Here is a 12,476-nt window from a genome sequence, read left to right as displayed (position 1 = left end):
CCTTAATCCTCAATACTTTTACATACAGGCAGCATGTCAGGTTATAAGACATTAGAACTCAACGTCGGGAGGAGGGTAAATGGGTCTAAAGCCCTACAATCCATATTTGTACTATGAGGTTTTTAATATCTGACTTTATGCTCTTTTTAAAGAGCACCTTCCTTTAATTTTCTCTTTGATTGATGTGATGCACTCCACTTTAGTTTTTTCACAAAAGACAAGATCGTATTCTAGGTCACGGTTTTAATGTCAAAACATGACATGAATTTTGTATATTGCTTTTCAGTTTCCTCGTGTAGCTTCTACACCACCTAGAGGACAAAACAAGTACAAGTTGTTTTTATCTCGTCTTATTTGTTGCCTTTATTGTCAAGCAGCTCTTCAGACAGGCACTGTTACATGAATCATGCACCTGACACATACCGCTGGAACAAAGTGCTTCGAGGCTGTGTGTGTGTGTGTGTGTGTGTGTGTTTGTGTGTGTGTGTGTGTGTGTGTGTGTGTGTGTGTCAGTCAACAGCAGAGGGGGAGGCCAAGTGACAAATTGTGAATTTATTGTGAAGCTTAAGTCCATAGAAAGAGAACATGACAAAAGTGGGCCAGAGAAAAAGGGGAAGTGAATTGTTTTTCAAGCTCAGACATTTCGGAGCTTGAAGTGGGCTCCTCTCAAGAGCTGCAGCTGTGGCAGGAATCCTTGCAAAAAAAGCTCAACTGGGGAAAAGAGACAGCACTTTCTTATGGGAAAGCTCTCAAAAATGACAGATGCCTAAAGCTATGTAACTACCTACAGAGGGAAACATTATTTTTCGTTTATCTCCTTTCTGAAAAGGCAGTGTGGAGTGGAAGAGGGGAACTCATCCACACTATGTCTCTGTCTACCTCCAACATACACACACAGTTACACACACACACACACGCACACACACAGTTGGCTGTTGTTGGCTCTGACTGGGGTGCTGTGTGGAGAGTAGGGGCTCAGTGTGACCAGGCAGAGGCCAGTGTTGCAGGCAGGCAGGCAGGCAGTGTGGTGGAGAGAGTGTGTGGAGCTGCAGGGACGTGCCCAGGGTGGACAAACCATGCTCACTAACTGGGAGAAAGACTCTGCCCAGGACTCAAGATGAAGGTGAAGAGGAAGACCTCCTCTAGCAGCGACAGTATCACCGACATTCCTGCACTGCTGTGGCTCTTTGGCCTCCTCCTCCTCGTTACAGGTGAGTCCAAACTTTTCTTTGACCTATCCAGACATTAGAGGATGGAGAATTCTCTGGAGACTTTTTCTGTGACTTTCAGTTGACGAGCAAAACAAGTGGAATTTAAATTACAGTTATTAATTTTATTGTTTTACTTTACGCTCTTTGGATCACTCTCGTTATGTCACTTCAAACACCATCGTATCCTTTATCCCTCTTGCAAGTGAAGTTAATCCAGGTTAAGTTAGTCAGAGAGGTTTTTCTTGTCCGTGTGTTTCCAGCTCGATGGATTCTCTCTGATAGAGGGTGCCCTCTCTATTGGGCCCCAGTAAGATGCTTAAAGGATCCTGGAGTGTCTATTGTAAATAGTGTAAGAAGGGGATGTGTAGGTTAAGTGTTTCTATAGGGCAGGGCCTGCATATTGTGTGTGTATTAGGCAAATTCATTTAATTACGTGAAAAAGTGATGTCAAAAAGTTTAAACCACGTGGTTGTTTTGCTTTTCAAAATGTTTCATTTGATTTCACGGCCGTAACAAGGGTCCAGTTTACCAAACCAAGTCGGGTTTTAGTAGAATCACTGGATCCTGTGTCTATCTCCAACTTCGCCGGTGACAAAGAGTTTCTCTTTCTCTCTCCCTCTCTAACCCGCTCGCACTCTTTTCAGTGGAGGAAACTAGTTCCAACAATCATGCCCTTTGTCTTATCGCCTTGGCAACCCCTGTCAGGCGGACCAAATGGTTGCCACAGCAATGAGGCGATGCCCTGCTAACTGCCTCACTGCGAAGAATAGCTAACAGTGCAGGGTCTCTCTTTCTCCCTCTCTCTTTCTCTCTCCCTCTCTCCTCTCTCTCCTCTCTCTCCTCTCTCTCCTCTCTCTTCTCTCTCTCCAGGGTCAATTCTTCCAATCGTTGAAAGCCGAACAGTAGGATGCCCCTCGAAGGCCCGAAGCCAATGTTTAGACCTCCATGTGTCTAGCTACAGCTGAGTTATAGGAGCCTCCACTGTGAACATAATAGCTTCGCTGCGTTTGGTTTCCAAGACAGGCCTGGTCTATAAAGGATGAAATGTGGCTCCTCACTGTAACACCTCATCCCCCTGTCCCTGCGGGAGCTGGAGGATAATTGAGAAGCACAAATCAAAATTAGTTATTACTTGTTCACGGCGAGGGGTCAAGGGGAATTCCTGTAGCGGGTTTCTGAGATTAGTGATCAAGACATAACTAGACATCCTGAAGTAGAAGCAAAGTGACATGTGTGCATGTTTTTGAGCACATTAAAAGCACAGTACAGAATTTCTATTCATTAACTCTGTAACTGAGTAACACCAGATAATGGTTCAAAGAACAAAGCTCCTTTCTAAAAGTGTCATGATATACTAACAAAAAAAACCCTTCAGGCTTCTTAGTAAGTAAAAGGAGTGTGATTTGTATTAAAACTTGTATAGCTTACTTACATCTGAAAGGAGCAATTAGAGATATGAAAAATAATGTTTACCCACATCATTAGAATTTAGTGAGAAAGGGTGCGCAAAAAAGCAATACTAAATATATTTTCAGCAGTGGTGATAAAAAGCAAATAAACATCAGCAAGTCCCATATTCTCAAACACAATTAATTTCTTCAGGTGTAGTTGTGAATAACTAAACTAAACCACAAACAGGAATTTAAAAATTAAATGAGCGTACATTAAAAGTACTGTTTATTTATACTGTACGCTGACTTGTTTACTAACTACAGAAATACTAAAATTAATTTGACAATGTTGTCAAGTTTTTTAAATAACTTAAATTTGCTTACTTATATTGGAAAAAACTTAATTTGTTACCCATTTCATTATTCAGTATTTAATAAGTTGCTCCAACACTTTTCTATGCACTATCAGTGTATAGCTACATAAAGGTCTCTTGTTACTTTCTAACTCTGGTGTATCGGCATCCAGGCCATTCACTGCCCTCATTTTCCATTTCAGTTTGTAATAGTAGTAATTAGTGTCGCAGTAATTAGTGTGTCTTTGCATGAGTTCTCTATTGTTTGAGTGTGGCAGAGCATCACAGACAGCAAAGTGACTGTCCCCCAGAACTGCTCTATCCGTGTTCTCCTCTCTGTTCACTCCCAGAGTTGAAACTTAAGCCCCGTCTCTTTGTGTTTTTATCCAGGTGAGGTGTCGGGGGTGAACGTGACCAGTCAAAGCCAGGTGGTGAGGGGCACGGTGGGCAAAGAGGCCCTGCTGTCAGTCAGCTACTCCAGCAGCAGCTCCGACAAGCCCGTGATAAAGTGGCAGCTGAAGAGGAGCAAAGAGAAACCCATCACCGTGGTGCAGTCCATAGGGACGGAGGTCATCGGGAACCTGAGGCCTGAGTACCGCAACCGCGTCCTTGTGTGCGAGAATGGGTCGCTGCTGCTTCACAACCTGCAGCTCTCAGACGAAGGGGCGTACGAGGTGGAGATCTCCATCACAGACGACAGCTTCACTGGGGAGCAGCACACCCAGCTCACTGTGGACGGTATGCAGAGTTACCATCCTCTTCATTCCTCTGTACTTCAAACCACCGGACACAAACTGAGGAGCAGTTCTGAGCTGAAGCACAATCAATACTTGTTAAAAATACATTCTGTTGCGCAAGTCATTATCATGAGGTTTAACTTTTACAGTGCATGATACAGTGATTCACCGTGTTGGTGGTTTTTCTCTTTGAGGCATCAACTTTAATTCCACTTTTCAGTTGTTCTTATATACAATGAAAAAGCTAGCTATAAAAATACTTCAGTTGTTAACATACAAATGAATTAAGTTTGTTCAACTTAAAGATAACAAATTAAATTACCACAATTATGTTATTAATTACCTTTAATATGCAAAAACTGATTTAAGTTGTGTGTTACCAACTGTGATTATTTTTAAGTTGTTCCAAGAACACATCTCTTCGGCCTTCTTTTCGACTTAGAATGTTTTTATCCCAGGAGATTTTATTTTATTTATTTTTTATCATTAAGATTAAGATAAGATACATTTATTTGTCCCAAACACATGCACAGACATGCACAAGCACACTCATGCAAGGGGGGAAATTTAACCTCTGCTTTTAACCCATCTGGTGCCAGACACATAGAGCAGTGGGCAGCCGTGTACAACACCCGGGGAGCAGATGTTGGGGGAGTAAGGTGCCTTGCTCAGGGGCACTAGACAGGGTAGGGAGAAGGAAGGGGACAGATCAATCCAGGTTCGACTTTTTGTTGTTTCTCCGTGGAGTCGAACCAGAGACCTTTTCTGCCCATAGTCCAAGTTTCTGCCACTAGTCCACCGCCTCTCCTGCTGCATTAGTATTTTGATATATTAAGTATTGCTGTTTGGTTTTACTTTGTAAGCACTTTGGTCAACCAAGTGGTTTTAAATGTGTTATCTAAACAAAGTTGACATTGACAACTTTCTCCTTTCATTATAAATAGAGAACAACTTCCCTGTCGTGGTTTGACTTCGCCTGTGTCTTCTGCCCTGTCCTCCTCAGTTCCAGTGTCCAAACCTTACGTCCAGATGATAGCATCGTCCGTCCTGGAGTACAGCGAGCAATTCCACCTGCACTGTTCCCACGATAATGGCACAAAGCCCATCTACAGTTGGCTGAAGGGAGGCAAGGTGATGGCCAATGACTCGCGCCTGCTGCTGTCACTCGACCAGAAGGTGCTGACCATCGCACGAGTCGTGATGTCAGACGATGACATCTACGCCTGCACGGTGGAGAACCCCATCAGCAGCGTGAAGAGCACACCTCTCAAGCTCACTGTCTACAGTAGGTGGCATGTTACACCGGTAGGAGGTCAAGTCATACAAGTTTATATCCAGATGGAGGAGATGATGCCATGATAAAGCAATCATTATGCAGAAAAACATTTTTCAGTTTTATATTGTTATGTTTTGTTATAAGATAAATACTATTGTATGGGTTATATCATTAAATAAGTATAAACTATTATTATACAATCATCTGCAAGGACAAGTTTACATTTTGAGCTAGTTGAGGTGGAGTCCGTGTAATCCGATATGAAAACTGTTGAATAGTTTTATCTATAAAAATGTTTCATATGAGATTATTTAATTTTTTACTGGTGAAAATCTTATCTGCAAATTAAATAGTAACTATATCTGTAACTATAGGTCATATACATGCAGTAGACTGTTTCCATCCCATTTGTTTCCATCCCATTTGTTTTTTTGCAAAAACAACTGACCAGATTTAACTGATACTTCATGAAAAGGATGGGACATGGGTCAGGGAAGATCTCATGAAATGTTAGCACGGAATCCGGATCAGGGAACGGATCCAGAAACATATTTTGTTCCCCTTTTGTGCCGCTTATGAAAACTGTAGTACTCTGTTTTATCTCATTGTTCAACAACCATCCATTCACAGCTCGCAGAAGCAATTATCTTCTCATGCTGACCTACACACAGGCCTGCATGCCTGCCTCTCTAACAATGTTGTTTACAACAAAGTGCAAATCCAAGTGCGGCAGAGTTGGCTCCGAACGGCTGTTACTGGGCGCCAGCATAGAACTACATGTCAGACTGAGCGCGAGGCCGAGGCACTCTAATCCAATGAATGGACAGTTATTTATGAGGAGGGAGCAGAGGAAAGGAAGGCAGGTGGTTGGGGGGAACGCTTTGCCTCAGTGGACCTCAGTAATCCTGACTTCATTATTGCTGTAGTGTGATGTGCTGCATGAGGAGGCAGCTTCAGGCCCTCCAACAGCTTTCTGTTCCCTCTGCATGAGCAGGAGCGCGGCTCAAAGTCTCCGAGCTCAGACCCTCATGTGCTGCTTCACTGCCAGAGCACTCAGAAGATTTAGCAAGCAGTTGGGGAAAGAATTGAACGTCCTCCCTGCTCCATATCCTGGGCATGTTTCATTGTAAGCCTCCAGTCAAAAAGAAGAAAACAACAATCTATTGCCTTAAAGACCTTCTCTTTACGATCTTTATTTTCCCAGTGTCAAGACAAGATGGATAAAATAGTGAAAAAGCAAACGTGAAGCAAAGCTACAAGTTAGTGAGAGGGAATTGCTGTGCTGTTATCACGCTGTTACTGACAAAGGCTTTCTCTCTTTCTTTCTTTCTTTCTTTCTTTCTTTCTTTCTTTCTTTCTTTCTTTCTTCTCTTGTCCTTATATACCTCTCTGTTTCACTCTGGTTCAGGACGGAGCTCGCTATACATCATCCTGTCCACCGGGGGCATATTCCTCCTAATCACCCTGGTTACAGTGTGTGCCTGTTGGAAACCTTCCAAGTGAGAGTTACTCTTTCTTATTTTACCTCCCCTCTCTCTCTCTCTCTCTCTCTCTCTCTCTCTCTCTCTCTCTCTCTCTCTCTCTCTCTCTCTCTCTCTCTCTCTCTCTCTCTCTCTCTCACTGGCTGGGATATTGCTCTTAAGGATGTGACTAGAGTCTAAAGTGGCTCCACAGTGTCAACTCTGAACATGTAGTGGAAAATTGGAGAGCACTTCGACCTGCAGCTTGATGGTTGGATGTGTTTTTAAGGAGTTCTTTTCTTCTTGTTGTAGAAAGAAGCATCGACCTGTCCCCCAAAGAGCTCCTCTTTATTTAGAGCCAGGTGAAAATGGCCACGATGGTGAGAAACAGCTGCACTGGTTTCGAGATACGTCTACACAAACGCAACCTTTGACCCATGTCACACAGAATTCTTTCACACTTTAATTACGCAGAAGGTGACCCATTTCTAAACTGAATATATGTGTTTGCAGTGGATGTTGTACCGAAACCAACTACACTCGGCCGAAGGAGTCCAATGCCTCTTTATGTTCTCAATGAAGATGTAAGTCATTATTTTTTCTCACTAATTTTCCGTGCAACATCGAGCCTTAAAACAATGAAATAATAATAATACAATTTTGAAAAGCTCCATGAACTTAAAATGTTTCGAGGTGCTTTACAAGTTTGAGACAGGATAATTGTTAGATGAAAAACAAACAAGAGCAAATAAGACATGATGTAATAAGACAGTGTGCTATTGGTTTTAATTAAAAACTACTAAATTCATTTTTCTCCTATCGGGGGCGCTAGAGGAGAGGTCTGGGGAACACTTAAGTCATCATTTAAAAATTGCTCATCAACCAAATCAACCAAAACAAAAAATTTAACATTACTCATTACTCATTCATCCCTCAGTCATTCATTATCTGGGGATCCTGAGAATGAATGAAATATCTCGTCATGATTGCAAACAATCATGAAGCGATATTTCACTGCCACCCATAGAACCATGCTTGCGAAACATGTCATACTTTTGGTACAACAGGTAATTCAAGCTTCATTAAAGTGTCAGTGTGTAGCATTAAGTGACATCTAGTGGTGAAGTTGCGTGTTGCAGCTGAATAACCCTCACCTCATCAGTTTGGGCTAAATCTGACACACTGAACCTTTAGAATTACAATCATAGATAAATCACCACCGATAAATGTAACTTATGCATCTTCTCGTTGTTTCAGGAGACTCTGGAGCGTTTGGAAGAATGTTCTGGCAACACTCTCAGCCAATCCGAAATGAGTATCCCTGCTACCTACGCTCCCGTCCTTCCCCCCTCCTCAAACAGAACTGATCGGCCCATCTGGTCGGCCCCTCGCAGGTACCCCCGCAGCCCCTCTCCACTAGCACTACCCCTCCCACAGCACCCTCTCGGTCCTGCACTGCTGCCCGTCCGCTCACCTGCTCACTCCCCCGGGTCGTCTCCACGCAGCTTCAGTCCCATAAGAAAGGTCCGTCCCCCAGTGGGCATTCCAACCAGCCACCTGCCAATAGAGGCAGAGTGTCCAGATCCTAGTGATCCAATTCACTGTCCACCCCAACAATGATGAGCGCACGTTTCTCAACCTCCCTGGGATGCAATGTATGCTTTCATTCTGTGATATGTAAAGTTGATGTATAGTTTGTTGTTCTTCTGTTGCGTCCTGAGGAAAAGGAGGATTTTGGATTTGATGCACTAGGATCAGAGATGAGTTCCCTTTCAGCTAACTCTTTATATTCCATTATTTATCATCAAGTTCTCTGTGGTTTTCCACAATGTCGGTAGTTTTTTTTTGATGATATCCTCTCATAGGTAAAGGTAGTTTATCCTGAAAATGATGCTGAGCCAGAACAGACTTACCAGCTCTGATATATTTCACTTTTTGATTCATTGTGAATTTTACTGGGAACGTTTGATAAGTGCCTGTACATATGTAAGTAAATTTATGTTGAGGGGTTGGTTGTTTTCTTTTCTTTTAAAAAACTTTAAACCACAAATTGGGTTATTGTTCTATATTAGGTCATTGTATAATCTAAGGTAATAAAGCAATTTAAATAGTTTGTACTTTCTTATTATTTTTGTTACAATCACCAACAGTTTTTAATCATTTGTCTGTTCTGTTCTTGTGCTTGTGTGTAATTCCTGTCATGTCCATCAGATGTCACCCACACATTTCCTAAAAATACTGTATTTTAATGTACACTTGATGGGGAGAAGTTCTCAAGAGACAGATTTACTTTAAATTTAATATTTACTCTTTTTTTTATATATTTAATTATCTTTAATTTTATATTTTCGGAAGTTTATGTGTTGTGCTTTTGAAGCTTCATCCCTTTTACTTTATCTAAAGCAGAAAAATGGTTAACCGATGATTCTTTGCCTCTGACACATGGAAAAAGACGCCTCCCGCTGCCAAGACGGCATCCTGTCTGAGCGGAGCACTTACTCGACCTCAGAAGGTCAACGAGGATTTTCCAACTTAATTATCACAAAAACAATTCTAAATATAGAAAAATAAATAGGTAAAATTAATGTCAGGAGGAGGCTGTTCTGTGCACTCCGAGAGTTAATCTACAGTGAAGTCTGTATAATGCAGGCCACTCACTTCAATCATGGAGCCTCCTAATACTAAATGCTCTGTATTTATGTTGATCTTTTTTCTCTTGATGATCATTACAAACTCAAAGCTTTTCACGAACACATTCGTACAGTGGATCCATGAGCAGCTCTTTTTTCTTCTATGAGAACGGGATCGTACCAGCAACCTTCTGGTTAGAGGAACCCGCTCCACCCCCTGAACCAAAGCCACCCCTATGATTTATGTGAATAGGATTTTCCCAAACATGTAGGAATATGATTACTGATGGACAAACCATTCCTGGAAATATTACATTTGTGTCTATGTATAACAGTAGTAAATCTAATATGGGTTTTATTACATTTTCACTAAATTGCATGTTTGTTTTTTTACACAAAAACCATGTTAGGCATCTTGAAATGAAAAGATAAAAGATTAAAGGATATGCTGGGTTACATTCAGCCGTGAGGTGAACTTATACACGTGCACTCACACATTCTCTCTCACACACACACACAATGAGAAGCCTGGTACATCCCTATTATCAGGGAAATGTTCAGTTCACACAACCAGCTGGACGTCCTTTGTCCTGAAGATCTGTCTGGTTCGCTGCTTTTATCCCTGACCTGCGTGGTCCGTAACAGAAGGTGTAATGATTCTTCTGGTTGCATAAGCAATCTGGGCTTTGTGGTCTTCTATTCCTCTGTGCACAGACTCATGAATACACATGCAGCAGGCACTCACAAACATGTGCATAATCACTTGTGGCTTCATTTCCTCAGAAGACGAAATTGGACCACTCAAATTCAGCTTGGACGTGGCTTTTGTTTGGTCTCCAACGTTTTGTGTGTTGGTCACACGTTCTGTCACATTAAGTGCCACCTCTCCTCCAGCGTGGCAGCGGCAGTAATCAGACTCTGGGGAGCAGCATCACATCTGCCCACGTAAAGTACGTGCGTCTGTGTTTCTGCATGTGAGTAGGTGTCCCATGAGTTGAACAGAGATCATGTGGGATGCTCACCATCTCTAATTAATGACCTCCTCTTCCTGCCTGGATCAGCCTCCTCACTAATGTCCTCATTCACACCAGCCTGTTGATGTGAAAATCCCAGAGGACGAGGATGACTTTATTGTTGAAAGCTCTTATTCTTGCTTCTTGTGTCTGTAGGTCGGGATCTGTCAGAGTCAAGGAAGGAAAAGAAGAAGAAGAAGAAGAAGAAGAAGAAGAAGAAGAAGAAGAAGAAGAAGAAGAAGAAGAAGAAGAAGAAGAAGAAGAAGAAGAAGAAGAAGAAGAAGAAGAAGAAGAAGAAGAAGAAGAAGAAGAAGAAGAAGAAGAAGAAGAAGAAGGTTTCTTATCTGATGCAGTCTCCAACTAATTATACATTATTATTAATGTATTTCATATTATGTACCATATTAAATTAATGTGTTTCATCTCTACCTCTGTATATTGTGCACATGCATTATATCGCTGTCCTTATATTTCCTTACTCTACTATACTGTACTATTCTACTATTTTATAAGGTAACACTGGAAATTTTATTCAACTATGTTCGTTTGATCGTTAAAGTTACTGTTTGCGTCTCAGATACAACATTTCATTTAAACATGTACCTTATGTTTATCATATAATATTATTTATTGAAGATTCAAACAATGGATTTCCACTTTTAGGGATTATAGCACAAAAGCAATCGAAGTCTTGAAGATATACCCCCTAAATGTCTCAGATGATAGATTTAAATACCTCTTCAAGGCCCAAGTAAGTTATTTAATTAATGTTTAAGAATCATTTAAAACAGAAATATTTTTGATTTTCTTTCCTCCCTATTGTATTATTATTTCACTTTCATTTCTCTTTGGAGGAGCCCAACTCCTCAAAATATCCATTTCTATATAAAGCAGTTAAAACTACCTCCAACCAAACAGCTGTGGCAATAACATGCCTCGTATACATTCATACATCGGATTCATACATCAGTGCTAATATTGTGATATATGATAATATCTCAGTAACAGGGGCCATTATTCCGCAGAATGAGAACTTTTATATAAATTTGCTGATACTGCCTATTTACTTAAGCAGAATGTTTGCTGGACTTTCAGTACCAATAGAATTATACTTTTAATTTAGTAAAGTAACTAGTAACTAGTAAGTATTTCCCCTGAGGGTCCAACTATGGAGGATGTCACAAAATCCTCGATGCACATTTACAGACTGTAGAAGACATGGATTTGAGATTTTGGACAAAATACAAGGACTTGACTTGACCCAAAGTGAACCCAGACATCGACGATTTAACAATTTCTGAGATTCTATTAGAAAATGCAGGTTTTGACGTTTTGAAAGTATATTTATTTCACTGTCCATGCTCAATCATAAATGGATTGCTAAAAAATGAAATGCCCTGAAATCTCCTCGAGTGCTTTGCGTTAGTCATCTGACCAAACCATCTGCTGGACCTGTTCTGAACACTGGAGTGGATGAGTGGACCGCACATGCGCACACACGCACACACACACACACACACACACACACACACACACACACACACACACACACACACACACACACACACACTCACACACACACACAAATAGAAAATACGAATCAACCTAAACTGTATACATACAAATGCAGAACTCATACAGATCAGAAAGAAAAAGAACAGCCCCTCCCCTTGCCCAGCAGCAGAGTCACCCTGATAAGATATAATTTTCCAGGTACTGTTGAGTGCTCTAATCAGTTCGGTTTGAGCACTGTTTGCCTCTGAGGCAACAATACTTGCTGTTTTACAATCGATCACACATAAAATATAATTCTCCAGTCAGGTTACAATCAGATAGCTGTTCAAAACAAGTCACAGGATGTTTTTTTTATCGTGATTTTCTATTAAATACGTTAAATCTGTGTTTGCAGATGAGACGTCTGTGACCAGCGCAGGTACACGCCATGCACCACTTAAGATGATGGGGTTGTTTTTTGTCCCATAGTAACAGTCACCTGGCAACCGATACGAGTGCCCGTTAAATTCGTAGTACTCCATACCCAACTGGCTGCAACGCACATACCCTTCCCCACCCTCTGTTTAACACAGCCTCTCTCTCTCTCTCTCTCTCGCTCGCTCGCTCTCCTCCCCATCACTTCCACCTTTGCTCGTGTGGGTTTGTGTGTGAGGGCGTCTGCATGTGAGTCAGCTGCATCCCCAGCACCTGGGACATTACCTCCAGTCTCCACAGGGGAAACTGCATCGCTGACTCTGTGAGTTTAATATATATATGCTGTTGCTTTTCACTAATGCAGTATATGTATAATTCGATTTTTGATTTGATTGAAAGTGAATGATTTATTGTTTGATTGTCTTATGGAAAATTACATATACGTAAATGACTAGTTTATTTATTCATCATGGTTT

At 41.3% G+C, this 12,476-nt stretch overlaps 1 protein-coding gene across 1 annotated transcript; it reads left to right on the top strand.

The window, feature by feature from the left end:
- Positions 1 to 1,117: 1,117 nt before the first annotated feature.
- hepacama (hepatic and glial cell adhesion molecule a) lies at positions 1,118 to 8,048 on the top strand. Its single transcript, XM_061073738.1, has 7 exons — positions 1,118 to 1,211; positions 3,346 to 3,693; positions 4,696 to 4,977; positions 6,377 to 6,467; positions 6,741 to 6,808; positions 6,942 to 7,012; positions 7,686 to 8,048. The coding sequence occupies exons 1-7, from the start codon at positions 1,118 to 1,120 to the stop codon at positions 8,046 to 8,048; spliced, it is 1,317 nt and encodes a 438-aa protein (XP_060929721.1).
- The last annotated feature ends 4,428 nt before the right edge of the window (positions 8,049 to 12,476 follow it).

Source organism: Limanda limanda, chromosome 6, assembly GCF_963576545.1.
Source record: "Limanda limanda chromosome 6, fLimLim1.1, whole genome shotgun sequence".
NCBI lineage: Eukaryota > Metazoa > Chordata > Actinopteri > Pleuronectiformes > Pleuronectidae > Limanda > Limanda limanda.
Note: the sequence above shows the minus strand (reverse complement) of the source record. Positions and strands in the feature narration are given on the sequence as shown.

Excerpts from the sequence above, each read along its gene's own strand:
- hepacama (XM_061073738.1), top strand. The coding sequence starts at position 1,118 with ATGAAGGTGAAGAGGAAGACCTCCTCTAGCAGCGACAGTATCACCGAC. Across the intron at positions 1,212-3,345 it reads CCTCCTCCTCCTCGTTACAG|GTGAGGTGTCGGGGGTGAAC; the intron begins GTGAGTCCAAAC and ends GTTTTTATCCAG. Across the intron at positions 6,809-6,941 it reads AGGTGAAAATGGCCACGATG|TGGATGTTGTACCGAAACCA; the intron begins GTGAGAAACAGC and ends ATGTGTTTGCAG.